The 24,715-nt window shown below is 33.5% G+C and overlaps 5 protein-coding genes across 5 annotated transcripts; 2 read left to right on the top strand and 3 right to left on the bottom strand.

The window, feature by feature from the left end:
• Positions 1-6,640: 6,640 nt before the first annotated feature.
• LOC129750031 (histone H4) lies at positions 6,641-7,071 on the bottom strand. Its single transcript, XM_055745218.1, has one exon. The coding sequence runs from the start codon at positions 7,021-7,023 to the stop codon at positions 6,712-6,714; it is 312 nt and encodes a 103-aa protein (XP_055601193.1). The 5' UTR covers positions 7,024-7,071; the 3' UTR covers positions 6,641-6,711.
• A 202-nt stretch (positions 7,072-7,273) lies between these two features.
• On the top strand, positions 7,274-7,793 carry LOC129750024 (histone H3-like). The gene has a single exon (XM_055745210.1). It carries the CDS (start codon positions 7,310-7,312, stop codon positions 7,718-7,720), a length of 411 nt encoding a protein of 136 aa, XP_055601185.1. The 5' UTR covers positions 7,274-7,309; the 3' UTR covers positions 7,721-7,793.
• Positions 7,794-8,592: 799 nt separating this feature from the next.
• LOC129750029 (histone H2A-like) lies at positions 8,593-9,090 on the bottom strand. Its single transcript, XM_055745216.1, has one exon. The coding sequence runs from the start codon at positions 9,052-9,054 to the stop codon at positions 8,680-8,682; it is 375 nt and encodes a 124-aa protein (XP_055601191.1). The 5' UTR covers positions 9,055-9,090; the 3' UTR covers positions 8,593-8,679.
• A 167-nt stretch (positions 9,091-9,257) lies between these two features.
• LOC129750027 (histone H2B-like) lies at positions 9,258-9,714 on the top strand. Its single transcript, XM_055745213.1, has one exon. The coding sequence runs from the start codon at positions 9,300-9,302 to the stop codon at positions 9,675-9,677; it is 378 nt and encodes a 125-aa protein (XP_055601188.1). The 5' UTR covers positions 9,258-9,299; the 3' UTR covers positions 9,678-9,714.
• A 7,336-nt stretch (positions 9,715-17,050) lies between these two features.
• LOC129750023 (histidine-rich glycoprotein-like) lies at positions 17,051-24,286 on the bottom strand. Its single transcript, XM_055745209.1, has 2 exons — positions 24,143-24,286; positions 17,051-17,955 (listed from the first exon to the last, which is right to left on the bottom strand). The coding sequence occupies exon 2, from the start codon at positions 17,928-17,930 to the stop codon at positions 17,193-17,195; it is 738 nt and encodes a 245-aa protein (XP_055601184.1). The 5' UTR covers positions 17,931-17,955; positions 24,143-24,286; the 3' UTR covers positions 17,051-17,192.
• Positions 24,287-24,715: the final 429 nt, after the last annotated feature.

Below are 24,715 nucleotides of genomic sequence, written 5' to 3'. Positions count from 1 at the left end.
TATCAGCGGTGTAACTTCCTCGATTTCACAACATTCGAATTTGATAGTTTTTCTTGATATCTTCATACATTTCTCGGGTAAGTTCTACGCAATGCAAGTGGAATGACGACTTGCAAAAGCCTCTGCATACGACAGCCTCTTCGAGGGGGACAGATGTTGCACACGAGTTACAGCAGTCAACCATTTTGGTTCGGAGGCACTATCGTTTATCGGCGAGGTAAATTCCGCGGAGAACGATTGGTTTTTGGAGAAAACTTCAATTTGCCGGGCAAAGCCTTTGAATAATGAAAGCGATGGAACCGAAATTCCTTTAAACAGCACAATATAACTCAACAAAATTACGATAAAAATAACGAAAGTTGATCAATGATGCAAACGTAAACAAACAACAAATCGTATTCATCGATATATCGATGAAATGCGAAAAAAAATCACACATTCAATGGCAAATAACTCATCACAGTCAACTCGTATCGCGTCACAATTTTCTACAAACTTGTTTGTCATTGTTTGAACTACAATTTCTGAAATTCTTAGCTTTCTAGCATACTGGAAACATATTTTAGAGCACAAAGAGTGAAAGTATGTCGATTTTTTATACATTTTACCAAAAATCTCCATACAAATTTCAAGTCCTTTGCGCCAGCTTGTGCTTCTGCCAAATTACCTGAAATTTCCAGAAAGTCATTTTTTCACCTGAATGCACCAATCTAGGGAGTGCCGCCTTGAAAAAAATTGTTGTAAAAATCATCCCGTACAAATTTGGGCCAGTCTAGTAGAGATGTACCGAATAGTTATTGAGAAAAAAACAAAGCGATTATTTTGATTTCCTTTTATTTTTTCGATCTAAATGCCCCTCATGTTTTGAATCAATTATTTTCATCCAGATGTGTAACGCATGATATATTCTTCAATAAAGACTCTCTTCTATTAAAGATTTCAAAAGAAACACCTGCAAACGCGCTCCATTGAAAAATCGGGCGATTTTCATAATATTATCAGTAACTAAAAGAATATCCGTTGACTTGCCGTTTCTAGGGCGTCATTCACAAATTGAATAACAGTGAAACCTGGGACAAAACTTGTCATAACAGATGCCAAGCAATTTGGATTGGTAATTTGATATCGAACTAGATGAAGGTCGAGTTTAAGCAAGATATCTTCAAAATAATAACTAAAATGAACGATGATCGTTAACTTCAGAACAGAATCTAAACATTATTCCATAACAAATAGGAGGAAAGTGAAATAAAATAATTTAAAATTAATAGTATTTTTCAAATCTCATCAGCAGCGCTCAAATCGTGTTTAAGAATTTAAAGAAATGCTAATTTTAAGTTTACTTTATAAATAGTTTTGGACACAAAAACTTGAACTTTTCGAAGAGAAGCTTGAATTTTTGAACAATGTCTGGTCATCCAGGCCAGACTAGACCTGCCAAGTAACTATTAGCACCAAAATCTAGCACCAATTCTGCCTTAACGCCAGCTATAGAGATTGATTCTGTGCATCATAGTAGCTCTGTAAGCCAGGTTTGGCGAAATTAACTTTAATAACTATTTTAGAGGATTTGCATCCTATTGCAAGATTCATACAACGACCCCTATTGTAGAAATTAGCTGCTGCTTTAGTGCAGAAACTGGTATAAATCTACAAAGGCACTGTATAAGCATTGGTTGACGCTATAGCGTTGGCGGGCAAAATGCTGGGTAAATGCAAATGGCGTTCAAATGAGATAAGACCATTTGAGAAAAAAATAACTTTTTCGATAGCTCAGAATCATTCAATGCTAATGTGCTGTGACGTAATGCCACTTTAGTGCTTACAAAGTGCTTAAAAACATTAAAGCAAGCTTGTGATATGCCAATTTGATGCTTAGAAAATAAATCTTTTGATGTTCTAATTTAGAGCTATATTGCATTTCAAAAGTCTTGTTGCTAGTTGCATTTTAAATGCAATGCTGTATTATATTAAAATTATACCTCTCATTTTTAATATAATGCAGCATAGCACTCGAAGGGCTGTTATAATGCAAAATTACACTTGATGTGGTGGCATAGTGAAATTTAGCACTTAAATGCTGATATAAAGCTATAAAAATGCAAAGCTTTGGTACTTATGGTTACTTCGGTTATCTCGAAATTCAATAAAAAAAATTATCAGCAAGCCCGAATATATCCATCTGCAAATCTCGTTCTCATCTCTTCGCAGCCCTGTCCATCTCTACTTACGTTCCCGAATCTCGATTTGATGACACCGGCGATGCACTATGGGGCAGTTCCATACAATGAGGTGGCAAAAAGTACGATTAGGTGTTTCGGACTCTTTTGTAATTTTTGAAAATTGTGTATGAAAATTAATATATTAATCAACTTTAAATAAATTTATACAAAAACTCTTTAAAAACAACTTATAAAGTAGGATGCTTGGTGTTATTTTTGGCCCTACTTTTTATTTCTTTTGAAAACCGGGGTTTGGACTAATTGATCATTAAATGATAAATATCTTCAAGACATTTCATGAAACTCAAGAGAAAAATGTGTGAAATGATTGATCAATCATGAGAAACAATTTTTTTTTATATTATCCCAAAGGAAAGCCTTAAACCCTGGTTTAATAGATTGGACTTGAGTCGGGATTTAATTCGTTTATTTTCCCGTCTCATGTCCATTCATTATTTCTTGAATGCGGTACTCTATCGTATAAATATTGCTGGCAGCAATTTATGCGGTTGCGGCCTAGGTTACCATGACATCGAGCATATTGTTTGGTCGTGTGAGGACCACCTTGTCGCTAGAACGAACTTCATAGATTCCCTTCGGGCCCGAGAAAAACCACCCGACGTTCCAGTGAGGGATGTGTTAGCTGTGATGGACTTGGACTACATGTTCGAAATATACCTTTTCCTAAAAGCTATTGATATCCGTCTATAATTCTTTTTATTTTCATATTTCCCTATCTATTTCCTATTCTCTTCAAAAAGTGTTAAAAAAGTGATCTAGACCTAAGCAATTGTAAAAAAAACAAAACGAGTTTGGCTCCTTAAAGCCTCAAGGTATGACCCGTTTCAAATAAACGAATTACAAAAAAAAAAATTTATGACAAACCAACATCAACTTTGTTGAATTTATACTCATTAATGGGTAAAAAAAAATACCCATTTGCATGATATTTTCTGATTTATTTGACTATAACTCAAAAAACGGTGCCTTAAGGTGCCTGGAATCTCTTTCATTGTATTTTTAGGACCTTAAATAGATCTTGATAGTTAAAAGAGTATGGGGAAATGCGGGGCTTTTTTTGGCAAGGCTTTACAGTTTTTGACTTTTGATTAAAATGATTACTTACTCATGTTTATCATAGATTAATTTAATGTGTGAAAATTTTGAATCGTTCAAATGATAGCTTTTAATATAACCTTTCAAATGGTGTACTTTAAATTTAAGAAAAAAATGTTTTCCATTGAAATATATGTCATTTAAATTTTTTTTTTTTTGATCATATAAATTTTTCAATTTTTCAAAGTCTTATGTCTGTGGTGCGTTCAGTATCCAAGAAAATGAGTTGAAAAACTGGGAATATCTTAGTCAAATATTAAGTTATTAACTAGTAAAAATAAAAAAAAGCTATCCGATAAAGATCAGTTTTTGACTTTTTGCCGCCTTAAACCCCATAGTGCGATGTAGTCTCTCATTTCAGATCCAGTCCACGATGATGAAACTCAAATCACGCGTGAGAGGTGGATGATCTTCCTAGCTGATAATTCGCATGGATTAGGGTCCCCGAATAAAGGGTCAAATCTCCCTTAACTTTAAAAATATCGTTATTTTTTTACTCCTATGTAAATGTTTCTAGTTCATCTACGGGTTAAGTATTGTTCTAAATTTTGGAGACTAGAACCTTGAAATTACACGTTGTCAGAAAATGAAAAAGTCGTCGAATTGCTAAATTGCTACAAAAAGATATGTTGAAAATAAATATAAAGTGAATAAGTTAATAATTTTTCAATTATTTTTTCATTAAACTTTTTTTTCATCACCTTCAATTCTTTCATAGAAAGTATTTCGATCGAACAAAGGCTTTTTAAAATACAGACGTTTGGAACTGCCCGGAAACTAAATTATTCTTCTCACACCTTGTAAGCAGATATGTTGTGAGCCATTTTTGGAACAAAGGACACATACGAATAAACCTTCAACTCTCGTCACGCAACTTGCTTTTTTTATTTTTATTTCAATGTGTTACCTTAGACCCGTCTCCGCATCATGAAATAAGTCATGAATCATGAAAAATTACCAAAAAAATATCGGATGACTCCCGTAAATGATTTTGTTGATGTTGTTAATGTTATTTTCAATATTTGAAGTTATAGAAACATTAATTGTATGAGTAGGAAGAATTGTAGTGAGAAAGTAAAGTTTCTAATAAATTTAGAAAGAGCAATAATTTAGTATTATCGACGAATGATTTATTTAGATTTCAACAATTCGGTTTATGTATTACTCAAACCATGTTTTCACTATCAATTTCAGCAATTAAAAGTTTATAGATATTGCCAATAAAATTCGTAAAATGCTTTTTAAATATTTAATCCTCGACTGCATGAGTCCATACATGGATGCAAAGTTTTTCTGGATTTTTTTTTGTGTTTTTTTGCTTTTATTTATTTGTCATTTACCCAGATTAAATATATTCTCAAAGTATTTACATTTTCATTATTATCTTGTGTTTCAATCATATACATCAGGGGTGAGCAACCCGCGGCCCGCGGGCCGCATGTGGCCCGCGAGACCCATTTGTGCGGCCCGCGAAGCTTTTATAAAAATTTTATGCCTTAATTTTTTTTTCTACAACGGATAGTTAGGAAAATTCATTCTGGCATTTTAAGCGTTTATTATGTTCTGTTCAAGACATAAATGCAATATTGTTTGTTGACATAACGAAATATTGGAGTAAACTTTTTTTTCCTTATTATTTAACTCCTACCACTTTGAGAGCTAAATCAATTAAACTGAGTCCGAAAAACAGTCAAAAATCGGAACATACACATGATCAAAAGAATTTCGAAGCCGTTTAGTGAAGTTATTGTTTTCATTTCAAGCAAATATAAAGTTGGATGATAAAAAATATGCTCAGCAGATAATTTATAAAAAATTATTTTATCCAATTCGGAAAAAAGGCATGTTCCGTTTGCATTCAAATACTGGCAAATAAAAATTCAACCAAAAACTTGTGATAAATTATTTATTTCTTTATATTGATGAAAATTACGAAATTTAAATAAAGCCTAGGTGAACAATTTAAGATTGTTAATCAACATGAATAAACCCACAAAAGTTATTAGTTCTTGATAAAAAAAAAACCACTATATCACATTCATCGGTAAATTGAGTTATTTCACTTATAATCCACATTACCAACGTCAAAATATAGCTTTAGAAATCCTATCGAAATGATATCTAAATAAGATTAAAAATGATAAAAATGTGGATAAAAATTCTAAATTCAAGAATGTAGTTTTGAAGATAGTTGCTTAAAAATATGTGAAATTGAACATTTCTCTCTGATTTCGCAAACCTTGCTCAACATCTGAAATCAATGATCCAAGACAGAACTTCAATTGAGGCCCTTGGAGCCAAAGGGGTATAAATGCATAATAGTTAATTTCGAGAAAACAGGCTTCAAAATTGTTGTGTTTGACCATTTTCCATATGTTTTTCGAAAATTTGTATTTTGCTCTCGAACGTAAAAGCATGTAAATAAAACTCGAAAAATCTGAAAAAATCACCAAATATAGTTTGAAACATGAAAAATCGTTTGGCATCATTAACTCAAAATATATCATTTTGTCACTTATACCCCTTTGACTCTGAGGGCCTCAATTTAAAAAACGGGTTTTTTAACGTTTGTAGGAAAAATTTAGGCTTTGAGGAAAAGTTTCAATACTGGAAAAAAAATCACAGAAAGTCAAATAGCGATTCAACGTCCAACGCTAAGAAGACTGTGATTTCTTTAAAAATATATTTATGGTGAGCTCCAGAAGATTTTTAAATGGAAGTGATGGCGAACAGTATCATCGGTTTGAACAAGAATGTTGTAAGAACGAATGTTCGCCAATAAGTACTATAACAATTGAGAGATTTTAAAATGACAAAGCTGTACCTTTTCAATGTCGGGTATTTAAAAAGTCGTATTGAATTTCTGTTTTTGAGCGCGTGTATTTGTTTTATCATTGCTGTTTCAGATTTATTTTCGCCAAAAATTTTTAGTTATAAAAAATGACGTGAAGCTCTGTTAATTAAAAAAATGTTATTTTAAGTGCGGCCCGCCGCTAAGATTTCAAATATTTATTGGCCCGTTGGTTCAAAAGGTTGCTCACCCCTGATATACATCATATACATGATTTTCTCATGTTTTTTAGCTTAATTAAAAATGCATAACATTTGAAATATTGTATGCATTTAAAAATTAATTTAGTAATTACGAAAACCAAAAGATTTAGTAACTTAATTTAAAATAATTTCGTTACTGTACTTACATTAATTTAAAGTATGCTTTTACATACATACATGAAAAGTCCATATTTTAAGCTCATAGTAATCTCTTTCATCAAACAGTTTGTGGCCCTGAAAAGGGCCGTTTTTGGTGGTTTTGATTCGATCAGGGAAAGACTGCACTGCAGAGGGCGTTCCGCGGTTTATCGTCACAAATTTATCCTCCGAAACCGTACAAGGTGCGACCCTGGCGTTTCAGGGCATAGACAACGTCCATGGCCGTGACAGTTTTGCGCTTGGCATGTTCAGTGTAGGTCACCGCATCTCGGATCACGTTCTCCAGGAATACCTTCAGCACGCCTCGGGTCTCCTCGTAGATCAGTCCGGAGATTCGTTTGACTCCTCCACGGCGGGCCAATCGGCGGATGGCCGGCTTGGTGATGCCCTGGATGTTATCGCGCAGAACCTTCCGGTGGCGCTTGGCACCTCCTTTGCCGAGTCCCTTACCTCCCTTTCCTCGTCCGGTCATTTTCTAGCAGATCACTTGTTGGGGGAAAAAAGTCTTTCCGAATAATAGTACGCACGAATCGATTTGATGCCGAATGCGAGTTCGGGTATCGCTTTTTATATCATTTTTAGGTACATTTCTGGATAGCAATTGTGCAATTGTTATCTATTGTTTTATCAGAAAACAATTGATGCTTTGATAAGACCATCTACCGGGGGCAGCTATAAAAGAGTGTCTCTTATTGTTGGGAAACTCATTTCAGTTAGAAGCTTTTTACGAACAATTATTCGACGACAAAGTCCTAGCGATGGCCCGTACCAAGCAGACTGCTCGTAAATCCACCGGAGGAAAGGCTCCTCGAAAGCAGTTGGCCACCAAGGCCGCTCGGAAGAGTGCTCCGGCTACCGGTGGTGTCAAGAAACCTCATCGTTATCGGCCTGGAACCGTAGCCCTGCGAGAAATTCGTCGCTACCAAAAGTCGACGGAGTTGCTGATCCGGAAGTTGCCCTTCCAACGTCTCGTTCGAGAAATTGCTCAGGACTTCAAGACGGATCTGCGCTTCCAGAGCTCAGCCGTCATGGCGCTCCAGGAGGCCAGCGAATCCTATCTGGTTGGACTGTTCGAAGATACCAATCTTTGCGCCATCCATGCCAAGCGTGTTACCATTATGCCCAAGGACATTCAGCTTGCCCGGCGTATTCGTGGCGAGCGGGCTTAAGGCCGGCTTTAACGTCGAATCCACCGAGCAGGCCATTTGACTAGCTGGAATTTTCTTATCTAAACGGCCCTTTTCAGGGCCAACCAAAAGAATCATATGAAAGATTTGAACTGAATTTAGTTTTTTCATTTGAGATCAAGGTTTTTATCGTAGTTAAAGGATAGAGAAGAATTAGGTCGATGTTTCGAAAACATGTTGATTTAAATTGACAAAAACTATATATTTTTTTTATTGAAAAGGCTAATCTTACAGATGTGCACACGTAAATCGCAGATTCAGGTTTGATGACATCAAATTATAAGATCAAAAAGTACTTAAATAATTGAAATAAAATTTGTAATAATCATGAAGATCGATATTCTATTACTGGCAAGTCAGTTGCTTCCTGAGCCGATGTCAGTGAGTTCGAGCCCAACAGTATCGATCACAGTTGTACCGGATAAGTTTTCAAAGACTGTCCGCCAACTGCATCGTTGATATAAGTCGCAAATGACATAAATATGTTAAACGATTACAATCGAAACAAAAAAAATCTTTCACTGCTAAAGAAGAATTATTAAAGTTATGAGCTTCGATCTTCATCAACTTGGTAAACATAGATGTCTGAGTCTCCTACGTTTTTCGAATGCTTCATTAGTCGAGTGGTAACAATTTCGCGAGTGTTAGGCATATCAAAGTCATCCCAGTTTCAAAATAGACTACATCACTGGGTACTACATAAGTAAAAAGGACGAATCATCACTTTCAGTTGGTGTTTCATTGGTATTTTTTTATTTAGTAGTTCAGATGATCTGCAATTTTGCAGTTTTTTCTAAAGATTCTCCTGGAGTATTATAAATGAAAAATAAGTTCTAACTCTTATCCAAAATATGTTGTCGTCCTGAAAAGGACGGTTTATATTTTATCCGATAAAGCTCGAAGATCCATCACTGCATAGCGTATGGGTCGCTTTCCTAAGCTTAGGCCTTCTTTTCGGTTTTCTTGGGCAGAAGCACGGCCTGGATGTTCGGCAGAACGCCACCTTGAGCGATGGTCACACCCGCCAATAGCTTGTTCAGTTCTTCATCATTCCTGATGGCCAACTGTAGATGGCGAGGGATGATTCGCGATTTTTTGTTGTCACGAGCGGCGTTTCCGGCCAACTCCAGCACTTCAGCGGCCAAGTACTCCATAACGGCGGCCAGATAAACCGGGGCACCTGCTCCTACTCGCTCGGCATAGTTGCCCTTCCTCAGGAGCCGATGAATTCGACCGACCGGAAACTGGAGACCGGCCCGACTGGAACGGGACTTAGACTTTGCCTTGGATTTTCCACCTGATCCGCGTCCAGTCATGATGATGTCTGATGATAAGCTTCGGTCTATTCTCAAGAGAAACAAAATTGAATTTGCCTTATTTTTAGCAGATCAGTTGCTTTTATACTGAGAAAACAATGGGGATTCAACTATTGAAACAATTGAACTATTGTGACAACCACAATCCCAAACGATATAAATTGCAGTGCGGCAAAGCAACTCGACTATCAGTTTCCCTGTTCTGGAGTATCGAGTGATATCTGTACGCGAGTAGAATTTTAGAAATGGCTCCACCAAAGTCAAGCGAGAAGGCAGCCAAAAAGTCTGGCAAGGCTACCAAGAACATCTCCAAGGGGGAAAAGAAGAAGCGCAAGCCTCGCAGGAAGGAAAGCTACGCCATCTACATCTTCAAGGTGTTGAAGCAGGTACATCCGGATACTGGAATCTCGTCCAAGGCGATGGGTATCATGAACAGCTTTGTGAATGATATCTTCGAGCGGATTGCTGGCGAGGCCTCCCGGTTGGCTCATTACAACAAGCGATCGACGATCACGTCTCGGGAAATCCAGACGGCCGTCAGGTTGTTACTTCCGGGAGAATTGGCCAAGCACGCCGTGTCCGAGGGTACCAAGGCCGTCACCAAGTACACCAGCTCGAAGTAGATCGGCAATGAGAGCTTGGCGCTTCTTTTTCTATACAAACGGCCCTTTTCAGGGCCAACAATTTATTAAGCGAAGAGTTTTTTGAAAATTCATTTCATTTGCTGTAAAAGAAAGAAGCCTTATTTAAAATTGCATTAAAATTTAGGCAAACAGGTATAACAATACTTTATATCACTATTTATTAAGAAAGTTATTAAGAAAGAAAATATAAACTGCATGAAGTATAAAATATAAGTCAGTCATTTGATAAATATATTGCGCTTTTTGAAAAGTGTTTTCATACATTCAGCAATTTTATTGGAAATTATTACCTACTTCTGAGCCAATTTACAACATTGAAAAATGAACCACTTTGGTCAGAAACTGGAAATCGAAAAAAAAAAAAAGAATCGAGCTGTTCATTACGCTTGAACCTATTGCTATTTTAATTTCATGTAGCTCTGTACAAAGGTCGTTTAACCAGCTTTACCATGCCAACAATCTCGGAAACACTCTTGATAAACTTAGTAATCTACAAACTGATAAGTTGGAACTTATTCCTCAAATATGCATCAAACAACATTCATCAACCATTTACTTACGGAGATTTTCCCCCTGATGCTGCTATCTATTATATTTAATGAAGTGTTAAAATGAATGGAACTCGAATAAGGATGCAAAATTTCGTCGGGTAGAAGTTGCTTAAAGCGTTAATTAATTTCTTATGACTCTCGAGGAAAAAATCAAATTAATTAAGATGTTAACAGCGCATAGTTCAAATTTGTCGGACCTATGTAACAGTTTTGAACTTATTTCTTTTCTTTATAGTTCGACTTTCTAGCTGACCAAACTGTTGCACAGCTTTCAACTTTGACGGCAAACTCTGAAACTTATTATTCAAAATTCGTGCCATCGAAAATGTACTACTCAGAAGAGACATTCTAAAATTAAGGCTCAAGTTTAAGGATTCTCTAAGTAAAACTAAAAATTCTTTGGCTCGGCAAAATCTAAATTGGTAGTTGAGAATCAACTAGGATTTCTTGATCTTCAGAAGAAGATCAAATGGAAAGGATTAATCGATTTTTTCCATTTATAACAAGAGGAAACTGCTTTTTATTAAAAATATGCAAAAAAGACACCAAACTGCAAAGAAAAATATTCCGAGCGCTTTTAAGTAAGGAAAACCGGAGTTAGTGTTTTAAAACAACACTAATCAAACGCCAAATATCTCGGAAACGCTTTGATTTTTTTAAGTAATGTACTGACAAAAACATTCTTAAGATTCAAAGAAATTTGCTCATGGTATTTTTACTAAGATATTTCAATATATCTGAGACTTATGAAAGATATTGAACAAAGTATGCCGGGAAATTTCAAAAATCTAATTTATTTTTTTAAATAGTTTCTGGAAAATCGCTTTTATTTCTAAAGATTTGCAAATTATAGCAACCCAATTCAAAAGGTCGGAAGAAATTTGCAAAATAGTATTGAAATGAACTAAAAATTTCTAAAATTATTTTTCAACTGATCATAAATGCTAAATGAAAAAAACAAAAATCGTCTCGACCAGGAATCGAACTCGAGTTTTTTGATTATCTCTTCGAAACCTTATCAATAGGTAGTCTCAATCGTCTGATGTAAACTAGTCAAGCTACACTCTATAATTCAGTTGACTTCATCGAATTAAATTCACTGCTAGATTCTACGGCAGAAAACGCTCATCGTGCCCCGATTGATGGTGCTTCTACTGGCCCAGGGGAGGGGGTTCTCAATATGCCCCTACAGCAAGCCGGATTTAGAGGAGGAGGGGCAATGGGGGCAACTGCCCCGATTCCCCTGGCTCAAGAGAGCCCCGAGGTAGAAAAAATTATAGCATTACTTAAATCGTACTGCTTTAGGCTCTAGAAATCTAGCCAAAAAAGAATTGAAACAAAAAAAATGGAATCAAAACGTAAAATATAACAAGTAAGGGGGCCCAGTGATATAATATCTCGAATAGTTAGACTATAATATAAGTTAAGAGGTCTCTTAGAATAAGAATTACAGATTTTTTCTCACATTTTCATTGGTTGGGCAAATCTGTACAACTATTTACAAAACTTAGTGAAATCTGGGCAGTTGAATTTTTTTTTTACACAAAATCCGAATCAAGCAGCATCCAGTAATTATTCGGTAAAAAATCTATAACAAATTGACCAATACCAAACACCCCAAATTTTAATTTTTTATCGAAACTTGTCAACAATGTTCAAATTGTTTTTAAACTATCAAAAAAATCAATTTTTACTTTACTTTGAAAAACCAGTTATGTCCGAATGAATCCGGGAAATCTGGGATGCCTACAATACGTAATGTTTCACTTTCCGTTACTTATTAAATATAGAAAATATTTTAGGAGTTACTTGCGAATTAATCATTATTTTTTTAATATGAAATATTTTTACCACGTTTAAAAAAATGTTACAATTTTTACGACAGCTAGAATAACGGGGGCTAGAATAATATTAAAAACGAACAATCTAGAATGCTCGCTTCATAAGCATGCATAAGTATTAGTATGATGCAAAATTATTGTTTGCTTTTCGATTTTTATTGAAATTCGCGTTGGTGGAAACATTCTACATCCTTGTTCCAACACGTAAATTTTGGAAAATCAAACTTAAAAAACTAATGTAGACAAATTGGCAATACTCAAGTGATTTTCCATTATTATTTTAGTCTGTGATATGAAAATCTGAATTAAACGTTTTCAAGTTTTCTACTATTGATTCTGGTGCATTTTTCTTTTTAAATTAAACCCTGGTACCTAAGAAAATAGCCGGAAATTAGCATATAATTTTCTAGTTGACCAATCTCAAATTATTGTTGATTATAAAAACACAGAAATTTAAAAAAACAACCAGGTTCTCAAGTGACGAAAATATTATAATTTTTGAGCACCGAAAAATAAGCTCTAATGATCGTTAAATCATTTTTATCTGTAAGATACGCACTGCACGCATGATGTTTGTCAATTTTCACCATCATTAAATTTGTAATTTTTCACTATAATCAATTTTTAAACGCGTTTTTACTTTAACTTGTTAACTCGGGGCGTATAGAGCACAATTGACCGGGGCACGATGAGCATTTTCAGCCATAGCATCTAGCAGCGAATCCAACTAAATCATAGAGCCGCAGCTTGACTAGTTTACATCTGACGTTTCGGCCTATTGGTTAGGTGTCGGAGAGGTAATCAAAAGACTCGAGTTCGATTCCTGGTCGAGAGGATTTTTTTTCATTTGCCATTCATGATCGATTATTTTGATTGTTGCATTATGTGAATAGTAGCATTTTACGCCAAAGAAAGCACCAGAGACTAATGTATGAATGTGTGTGAATTGTTTGTATTCTACAAACAAGCATACCTTTTTCTGTTATTGCTTTGTTTGATGGATCTACGACTCACCGTTTAGTGCAAAATGCATCGATCATGAATGGTAAATGAAAAAAAAACACAGTCTTGACCAGGAATCGAACTTGAGTCCTCTGATTACTTCTCCGACACCTAACGTGTAGGCCAAATCGTTAGATGAATCAACTCAAGCTGTAGCTCTATAGGTAATTCAGTTGACTTTAACGAGTTGAAAATTCGCTGCTAAATTTTAAGGCAGAAAATGCTCATTATGCCCCTATAGTGACTGATTTTCAGCTTTTGGAAGAAAAACATTAAAATGCCTTTTAAAACGTTTTTATCTACTTTTTCAAGTTTTAGCCCGTTAGGAAATAGACTTTTTTAGTATCTTAACAAGAAACAATGAAATAACTCACAACAAAGCCGTAGGAAGAACCGACTCATGGGGACGGTTTTGGTGACTGATTTTAACCTTTGATTTTTTGCCCAACAATGCACGAATAGAAAAAATGCAAATTATGTTTGTAACTATGTATATGATTTTGAATTTTTAAGTTCTTTGACATTGAAAGTTTTCGTAATCAAATCGAAACTTTAGAAAATTGATCCTGAACCTAAAAGGTGAGTTAAATTCGTTTTTATCGATGGTTAGAATATGTGAAATTGTTTAAGAGTCTGGTAGATCAAACTTAGTTGATTTCGGTATAAAATAAGCTTTTTTAGAAGAGTCTTCCATTTCTTAAAAAAAAATTATGCTTTACTCAAATCAAACATGCCCAATCTTCCAAACTACTTTAAAAATACAAAGATTTAAACCTTTGATGAAAATATATCAAATTTTCCAAAAAAAAGTAAGAGATAAATATTATCAGATTTTCAGTTCACAATTTCTTGATTTCAAGTTTGCAATTAATGATTTTAGTATAACATTTGGTTGTGAAAAAAACTGCAATATGAACTCATTGCGAACCAAATACGAGATATCTCGTTTTTAACTTGCCGCTAAAATGCACGATTAAAAAGCATAATTCAAATGTTATGAATTTAATAATGAAACAATATTTTCCTAAATTTAACACAACACTTCCCGTTACTCTAATATCTATATCAAATTAGCAAAATTGTGCCTATAAGTTTCTGAAACTTAAAATGCCGAATTTTGGTGTCCTTCATGTGTTAATAACATTAAACAATACACTGGGAAAATACAGAATTTTGTGCAGTTTTTTAAGACGAAAATGTTTCTTTAACAGAAAAAATTGTTCATAAAGAATCATTTCCATAATGAAAATCCTGTGGATGATTTTTTCAAATAAAATTTGGGTTTTTTCGTATAATACAAAAACTCAAATTCTTCCGTTAATCTGTATTTTTCAGCAGACTTGTGTTTACAAACGAATTTTACTTAAAAAATTGAAATCTGGAAATTGAACTAACAAGCAATCTTAACATATAAAAGATCGAAAAAATCTATGACGAGAAACACCGAAACTCGACTTTCTATATCTCAGAATCCCCTGGACTGATTTTTTTCAAATTTGGTATTTTTAAGTTACGGCAAGTGTTGTTTTTAATTTTGTCGAATATTGTTTAGCACTTAAATTTAGTCCATTTGAGTTTTACTTCAAATGTAGCACATTGTTGGCAAGCGAAAATAACGATATGTCTCATATTTGGTCCTCAATGTGTTAATTTCATGATCTCTTGAATTCCTCAACAGTTTATGTTGGATGTAATATATTTATATTTACAAGCTTAAATTGGAGGCATGAATGACCCTATAGATGTTAAAATCCCAATGATCAAATAAATATAAAAAAAAAACAAGCTTAATCTGTTTCTGAATTTTGAATCTGCATTCAAAATCTTAATTCTTAATCTGAATTCAAAAATTTCGCTTTGAGTCTGTATCCAAATTTCCATCCAATTTCTGAAATGTACAAAAAAATACGCGTTCCAAATCTTATTCCCATTCAAAATTTATGAGCCAAGTTTTTGAACCCTCATTCATGAATCTATTATTTAAATTCTGTAGTTCAAGTTTAATCGTAATTTGCAATATGAATTATTTATTGTTTATGCGTACTGTGAATCAGAATTAAAATATGAATTTACAGAGATCTGGATCAGAATTTTCAATTTTGAATAGCCATTTCGAAGCTTTTAATTTTTGAACTTTGTAAATGAATTAAGTTTAAGAACTCGATCTTGATGATCTCGAAAAAAAATAAGCCAAATTTGATATGAAATGCAAAACCAAATTTTAACCAGGATTTCAAAGCAGCTTTTCAATTCTAATTTCTTGAGATTATTCGAACTGAAAATCAAAAATCCTGAACTGGATACAGAATCCGAAATACGAAAATAGGAATACAATTTTGGTTATGGGAGTTATGGAATCAGTACCTAAAAAATGAGTTTGATTTAATCCAAAATTCAACATTCAGACCTTAATTTCGATGAACAAGTGAGAAAATTTTGAAAAAGTGTAGCAGAATTTTGGACTTGGGATGGATTTTTGAGGTTTTAGCATTAGTTTTTAGTCCAGATTGTTACTCTTGATTGACCTTACTCTATTATCATAATTTGATTCTGAATTTAAAATTTTGAGTGTAGAGTAGAATACCTCGCTTGCCATTTTGGATCCTCATGGGAGGGGTTTAACCCCCAAACCTCCCCACCCCCGTTCCTACGGCATTAACTCACAAATTATAGCTGGTTAAACTAGCATCGTTCTTAAGGTCTCCATTATACCCTTATCTCCCCCATATATATGACATAAAATAATAGGTTTATTGGAGAAAAAGGACACAATCTGTTAATTGATGTGGGACAAAGAATTTAGCATGTGGTCAAGCTTCTATTTCAAATGCTCTTCGCTCTTTTCACCACCTTAGAATTTTCTTCTGTTCTTCTATCCGTCTTTCATTTCAACTCTTTAATTGTCACCGATAAAGCCGCAAATTCATTTCATAAAACAAATTCACGGTGATTTCTCCTCTTAAAATAATACAAACAAATAACAATAAGTTAAAATGGCCTGTATTGGCCTTCATGATTTACTGACCACGCTTTGCATATTTTTTGTAAGGTTTCGGTGATATTTGAAGGTGAGGGGAGGGGGGGTTCACGAAATCCTGGAAGAAAAATAGGCCAGGAAGACAATAACGTTCTTCAGAAAAATAACGACCCAAACCTAAAAGCGTAGAAAACTGCCGTTTTTTTTTATCATGTATCAAACCAATCGTTTAGTCATTAATAGCTCCAAAATGAATTCGAATGACAGTTTATTGTTGACCTTTTTGAACAAAAAAGTAAACAGAAATAATGTTTAGAATAAAAACAGAGCTTTTTTATGTGTTTTGGGATCTGCCAAATTTTAGTGCAAATTGTCAGATGGAAGAAAAAAAAGGTCATTGTAAAAGTAGAATTTTTTACAGACATAAACTGCAAGCATTTAAGGTTTTTTGTTAATTTTTTTTAATAGATTTTTTTCTCAAAATTGAATTTCCAATAAAATGTTGAAGAATGAATACATGAGTCCCTCATGAACGCTCTAGGCTAAAATTTGCGGAGATTCGTGGCCCATTACTCCACAAGCTTTTCATACACCTTTTTATATGTTTCCTTGAAATTTGCATAAGCCATATTTGCGACATACCATACCTTTGCATTGAATTTTAAACTTTTCCTCACAAATATCCACACCTCCATGGTCGAGCGGTTAGCGTGCTAAGGCGACAATTTCTGGTCTACTGCTGACATGGGTTCGATTCCCATCTCGTTAAATGTTAAATGTTAATCTTGAGTTGTCCACGTTTATTCAGTCTGTGAATCCCAAATCGACAAAGACGATGTTATGTCTTAGAAAAAGTACTTTTTCGGTGCCATTGACTTCGACCTACCACCATGAGTCAGCTTTTCCTTCTCCAGTTAATAATCCATTTCAAAACAGATTGGTCTTGTCTTTTTTGTGGTTCTTTGAAATAAAAATAATTGATTTTTAAAAGCTATGATAGATGTTTTATTTCTGCTAAAACGTTACATTTGGACATCAGTGACAGTGACAAGTTTTCGATCGAACTACACACTAAACACGCAAAAAAATCAGCCTCTAGGATTTCCTACAAGTCGCGCCTCGCCTAGTGATGCGAATCTCCGTGACCACCTCCATGTCCACCGCCGCCGCCTCCCTTCTTGAATCCGTGCTCACTTCCGCCGCTCTTGCCACCCTTCTTGCCGTAATCGTCCTTATGGGAGAAGTGCGAATCGTGACCATGCTTCTTGGACCAGCCCTTGTGATCCTCATCGTGGTGTCCCTTATCCGAGTGGCCCTTCTTGGCGTAGTGATCCTCCTTGTGGGCCGAATCGTGATGTCCTCCCTTCTTGTGCTCGTCGGCGTGCTTCGAGTGGCTCTCGTGGAAGTCTCCGTACTTCTTGTGCTTGCCCTCCTTGTGGTGATCGTCGTAGAATTTGTGCTCCTTGTGGTAGTCATCCTTGTGCGACTTCTTGTGATAGCCGGTGGTTTTGGAGCCCTTCTTATGTCCCTTCTTGTGGCCGTGCTTGCCATGCTTGGAGCCCTTCTTCTCCTCGTGGTGTTTCTTGAACTCGTCTCCCTCGTCGTGGCTTTCCTTCTTGTGGCCGCCCTCTTCGCCGTAGTGCGAATCATGCTCCTCCTTGGCATGGTTGCCCTTTTCCTTCTTCTCTACCCCGTGTTTCGTTTTGTGGCCCTTGTCCGCCTTCTCGCCCTTCTTGGAGTGATGCTCTTCGCCGTGCTCGCTTCCGCCAGCTTCCTCGAAGCCTTCCTCCTTTTTGTGCGCATCGGCAAACGAGACCAGCAAAACGAGGGCCACCAGGCCGAACAACCAGAAGTACTTCATCGCTAACGGAGGCTGATTTTAATCTCTGGAAAACAGAAATGGAAATCCAGTTGTAGAATTTATACTTTAAAGAAACATTCGAATGCTCGATTCGATGAGATGAAACACTTGAATATTCTTGAATACTATAGAAATAAAAAAAAACGATAAAAAAGCAAAGATTCACGAATTCATTTAAAACCTAGACAAAACCAAACAAAATTAAAAGAAAATTAAGACTCCGTAGACCAAATATAATCTGCTGAAATAACAAAAAGGGGATTTTAACCAACAACCATAAGCAATAACACTTACCATAATTGTCAATTCAATTCAAGACTCAACTCAAATCAACTAAGTAGCTAAAGTCAAATGTAGAAATACAGATTTCTAAAAACCCGATCAGTTTTACGTATTTGGAATTGAAAAATAAATCTGAATTTCAAATTCCAAAATTCGAGATTGCATTTCTCTTGTTAAGTACATTTTATTGCTGGGTTATAAATAAAAATAATCTGACCCAAAAAAGTTTTTTTTTTTCAAAAATCAGTTCAACCGTTATTCGTCCCGGAAAATATTACCCGTTAGAGTTCCTGGAGTGTCAATTTGACACTCCTGACTAAAACCACTAGATCTCTTTTGTTTCTCTACCGATTTGTACAAAAATTTTAATTTTGGAACACGAGGGTGAATAACCAATTATGTTTTCCAACCAACGCACACAGGAGTATTTCACCCAAAAATCTGGCCAAAACTCAAAACTTAAATTTCATTGGTTACTTAAATGTCAATGTTAATTTGATTCTTGAATAAATTTAGCACCGTTGAATCAGCGCGACTACGTCATGTCAATGAATAAAACTTTCTCAAGTGACTAAAAATGAAAATTTGAAATGGAAAACTTCAATGGAGGAATGTTTAATTATTTTAAGTATAATAGACAAAATTCGATGACTATAGAGACAGTACGCAGTGCTTTGAAAATTCTTCTTTTAATTTTTTGTTTAAACGTTGTTTATTTTTACAAATTAGTGTTTTTGTTTATGTTCCCAGAAAGTCCCGGCAAAATGTTTGGTATCATTTGAAAATTGATAACTTCAATAATCATGTGCAAATGAAAAAAAACTAGGGCAAACTTGCGCATTTTTGATATTTTTAAGTTTGAAGTTAGAGTTTTTCCATAAAAAAGTCATCTAGCGCTTCGTTTATTTTAAATCAAAGCTCTGTAAAATTTATGTTCTTTTTCGAAAATTTTCAAATGTTATTTAACTTTCAAAAACAAACAAAAAAATCTAGTTTTTTTTTAATTTTACAACTTTTTTAACCTGGATTATTTATCATGTCATATAAATGTTAGAAAATTTCTAATAGAAAATTATGAAAAATTACGAAAACGGTAAAAATATATGAAACGATCTTAAAAACGTTTGATTAGACAAAATAAACATTTTTATTGATTTCAAAACTAAAAAGTACTTTTGGCCAACTTTTTCTTCTACCTACTCCTGTGTGCAACGTTTAGCTACAAAATTTCATTTTTCCGTTATTCAAAGTCTAAAAAAATCAGAAAAAAACATGCTCAAAAAAAATTTCACTAAGTATCCAAAAAAACTGAAGTTAGAAGCTATCAACGCGTAAAAGGATATATTTTTTGATTTTCTTTCAAGAGAATGACCACAAAAAATGTTTAAAAAAGGTGCAAAAACCGTACTTTTCAATCAATGTACTCCAAATTTGTTAAAGTCACACCAAATAAATTTTGAAAAGAGGGCTGGATAGAAAGTTAAAGTGATTTGGCACATTCTCGCATCTTTAGATTTAAAAAAAAAACACAGATTTTTTGACGAATGTAGCTGTCGTGTTTAATCGAAAAAAGTTTCTATGTACTTATCCCTCTTTAGCTCCAAGAATCTCAAATATTGAAAAATATAATTTTTCAAATCAGATGGTCATAAATTTTTGAAAAAAATTAAAGACAAATTCCAGAAATCAAAATGATTTCATTTTACTTATTAGAGTTGGATGTTTTTATTCAGAAAACAACAAAAAATTGAATAGTGTAAGAAAAAAGGGTTATAAAACTTTACAATTTCTTGGATTTCAATTTTTTAAATTCAGATTATCTAAATAGAGCACGCTCAAATTTCAATTCAAAAATTCAGTTTAAATTAAACTAGAGTACAAAATCTAGGTATTGGGAAAGTAAAAAATATGTAGATTTCAGAACCCGAATAAGATTAAAAATTTTGAATCAGATTTGAAAGTAATTCTTTCATTTTTCAGAACTCACAAGCAAAATCCAGAGTCGATGGATTAAAAACACAAGCCAACAAAATACACATTTGAGCAATAACACGAATGTCTTTCTTAATCAGAATAATTTGAATAATAATTATGAGAAAATATTTTTTATGCTCCTGTATTGGATTTTAGTTCCTTTATAAAGAATTGATATAAGTCTAAACGTTGGGCGATGCACATATAAAAAGTGTTATAATGAACCCAAACATAACTTAGAAATTATTCCCGGTCGTACCACAAATTAACCGAGGAGTACAGAATTGAGGAGCTTACTTGAAATAATTGTGGGGCGCTGATTCTCTACACGCAGATAGCTTATTTCTATCAGAGCTTCAGTTTTCGAGATAACTAAGATTTTAAAAATTGATCAATGATCATCTTTCAGGAAGACGTCGAGCAGCTTTGAATTCTGATAAAAAAAAAAAGTTATTGACATTTTCTTTTTGTCAATTTTTTTTCCAAATTGGCAAAGTATGATCATTTTAAAGGATTTTTGAAGAAGATTTTAAACAAATGGAATCTTTGAAATTTCTTAAATCAAAAGTCAAATCGTTTTGCAGTCTTCAACAAATAAGTTGAATAACCTTTGAAACCTTTAATATCTCTGAAATCTTATCTATCTGTTAAAAATGAAGAAATGTAGTTTTATGCTTTCGTGTTGATTTGTTTGTTAATAAGTTATCAAAAATCGATTTAACTAAAAAAAATATCGATTTCATATCACAAAAACTAGAGATGATAGACAAAATCTGACGGATGATTTGAATTTAGGACGTCAAACTCTTCTAAAATCAGTTATTAATACATAAGCATTAAAATGCCATTAAAATGAAATTCTGTTTTGAAATCATTAAAAATATATCTTTTTTGAAAGTTTGTCAAAGTTGAATACAGCACCAAAATATAAAAATTAAAAAATATGGTTCAGAAAAAAATATTAAAACTTTTATGTGTTAACAGTAAAATATTATTTTAACAAAATTTTAGCTTGCGAATCACAAATACTCAAACAAAGTAGTGCACTTAAAGTTTAAAAAAATATTTTGTTTTAAATTGAATTTTGAAGCGTTTTTCTAACTTATGTAGCTAATAGTTTTACCCAAAATGACATAAAATTTCTTATTAATGATTCACTTCAACTGGAACCTAAGATCTTTTTTAAGATTGCGAAATTTGAAATTTGCAAATGGTTTGTTAAAATATCAAATATTTATAATCAATTAAGTAAGCTTCACTAAAGAAAGACAATTACAATTAATGTTCGCTTGGTTCTGTTAATTTTTTTCCCAAATTTAAAGTAAAAAACTTTTGCATGATGTGGAAAATATATTCATTCGCTTTCGCTTTCAATCGTTACAAGTAAGACCTTCGCATTTTGATTTTACGGTGTTTAACCGGGAAAATCAAGATAATAAAGTTTTTCCTCATCAGATTAAGAAGAATAAAACAGACTTTATGAACAGAATATTAATTCTTAAATTCAATTCAAAAATATTTTTTGGAACTTGTAAGATAAAACCACGATAAATCGGCAAATTAGAGTAGGCGTTGATTGAAAAGCGGAAACGTTTTTTTTTTTATCCTGCCAAAAGTAATTTTCTAAAGTGAAAAAGTGGAAAACAGATAAATTGGGAGTTGTGGATATTTCTTAACACTGATGGTTCCTTCAGCTGTTATTAGCGGTTGTTCAAATTCCAAGTTGGGTCCACTTCGTTAAAAAAAAACATTCCCGGAATGCTGCTTCCTGTTACGGAAACCGGATCCATCGGAATGTAAACCAAGGATAGAAGCACCAGTTTTCCAGACGGACTCATTCAAAACTCTAGGATTGACATTTTATTTGGCATTTCCGGTAAGTTCCGTTCCTTTCTGTTACTTTTTTTTCTAATTCTACTAAGGCAGTGAAAATGGAAGAGGTTTTAGGTTTTAAACTCTCATTGAGTTTTTCCCAATTCAAATATTATTCTCAAAATCTTGAAAATAGCTTTGATGATTGCTTGACTATTTCTTTTCACAAACCGATTGAAATTGGCAATTGAAATATAAGATTCTGGGATTCGATGAATTAGAAATAATGTTAAGAACTTGGATTTAAAAATGTGTCATCTAGTGAAAATAAGATAAGACTTGAAATCAAAACCTTTTATCATCATTTAATGTTTAGCGTTTTGAACTAAAGAACTTTTTTTGAGCGATGGTTTTGTCAATATCATTTCATTAAAATCGATCGCGTTAAAAGGTTTATTAATTCATTATCAATGTTCATTTATCAAAATATAATAATATAAGTAATGAAATGAATTCATTCATCATCGCTAATCTTGTTGCAATTCAGGATATATATTTAACATAGAGATCTCAAATTTCAAAATATCGAAAAGGTAAATCGCCAACTCGATATACCACTAGATTTTACGATTACCTGTACCAAAGAGTAGCGTAAATTTTAATTTAGATGCAAAGAATATTTTTAAAAAATAAACACTGACGATAGTATTTTATTTTTTGTCACCATTACATAAAACAAACTCATGCCTTCTTATTTAGGTACATCGTTACACCAGTCAAAATTGTCTCCCAAGCAATTCCTTTTACCAAAGTCTCAACCAAAATTATGATGCTAGGATGCAGAGGCAATACTTTTTAAACTTAAATAATAAATTATTTGTAACATAAGTTAAGTAGATACATTTTAGGCTTACTGTGTTATTAAATTTAAAAAATTGAAGTTAATATGAAGAGAAACTTCAATTTTTTTAATCATACGAAAAAATAGGCATATGCATTGCTAAAAATTCAATTTAAAGAAATCAATAAAAAAAATCAAAAACGCTCAAAATAAAGAACCAAATTTTAAAACTAGAATTAAATAGCTTAGAATGAAAGGATAAAACTAAATTTAATGTTCAGAAACCATTTTTTTTTATCAAATTCCAAGAAACCAGAATGCAAGACAAAAAAAAATAATTTGAGAATCCAAAAAAAATATTTAAATGCCTGGCTAAAAATTCAATTTAAAGAAATCAATAAAAAAAATCTAAAACGCTCAAAATAAAAAACCAAATTTCAAAACTATAATTAAATAACGTAAAATGAAAGGATAAAAGTGAGTCTTATGTTCAGAAACCATATTTTTTCAAATTTAAAGAAACCAGAATGCAAGACAAAAAAAAATAATTTGAGAATCCAAATTAAAATATTTATTGAAATGTTTTAAAATGTATTATTACTCTTGTATTTGGAATTTGAATTTCACATGGAAAACGAAAAAAAGAACTTATTTGAACTCTGAATGCATAAAATTAAAAAGATGCAAATAAGATTAAGATCTTTTAGAATCCAAATTTTAAGACACTGGATTTACAATAAAAATAGTAGAAAATAATCACAACGAAGAAAATGTATGCAAATGCAAAATAAAATAACAAATCAACATTTAATTTCAAATTCTAAAGTAAGAAAGAACCCAATAAGATGCAGAAGTGTGTCTTAGAGTTCAAGTCATTTAAGATCTTTAAATCAAACAAAAAAATTGAAATCAAAATATTTTTAGCATTTCATAATCTCTTTTTTTAGAATTCAGTGGAAAGAAACTCAGTAAATTGCTCACTGGATTTGAGTCTTTGAAATAAAATAAATGACTTGAGTAATCACTCGAAGCTTTGATTTTCTTATCATGGTTTCGTTCTTCAACTACTTGTTTGTTCGTTTTTGATTTCCAAGTAGTTCCGATAACTTTTGAGTGCCTAATTGGCCAACAACTAGTTCGGTACCATCACTCACTTATCAGCACTGTTTTATGTTCAAATTATCAATGTTTTTGGCTTCTGTATCTCGTTTCAACTTTTCCACTAGAAAAACTATAAAACTATTCTAGGAATTTTTTTACCCTATGGCTGTACCTCGTGTTCTCGAAGATAAGAACAACTTACCGTATCTACTAGGAGGTAACAATAAGAAAGAAACACCGCACGCGCCAAAACCAAAACCCGAACTGTCTCCGAACTACTTAGAGCAATGGCGCTTTGTAGTATTTATATTTAATCCGATTTGAATATCACACTCCCCAGACTCCAGTCTGTAGTTGGGCTACACTTGTCTGTAGAAATGTAGTGGATAGATGGATGGGAGGCAAATTTAGAGGAGAAAAAAGATACTGACATACAAAAGTGTGTCTCGCTTTGATTGACGCTAGTGGTGGAAGAGTGATGGAGCAGCGAAAAGCTGGGAGTAAAATCCGAGATAAAACTTATTAGTCATTATTTAGTAGACACACACACTTACAAACAAACAACTGCATACCCACGTTTTTTTTAATTTCCTTCCTCAGTGTACCTAACTACTGGATGGAGAAATTGTCAATGTTTGTCCTCCGAAGCCGGTGAAGAACTCGACTTGGTTCTGTGTAACTGACCTGCAGAATCTTTTTCTTTAATCTTATCTGAGGATTAATGTTTTCTTTTTATCGCGGCGGCAATGCATTATCATTTAACTCATCTAGTGCG

Source organism: Uranotaenia lowii, chromosome 2 (assembly GCF_029784155.1).
Source record: "Uranotaenia lowii strain MFRU-FL chromosome 2, ASM2978415v1, whole genome shotgun sequence".
NCBI lineage: Eukaryota > Metazoa > Arthropoda > Insecta > Diptera > Culicidae > Uranotaenia > Uranotaenia lowii.
This window is presented reverse-complemented; position numbering and strand designations above follow the sequence as displayed.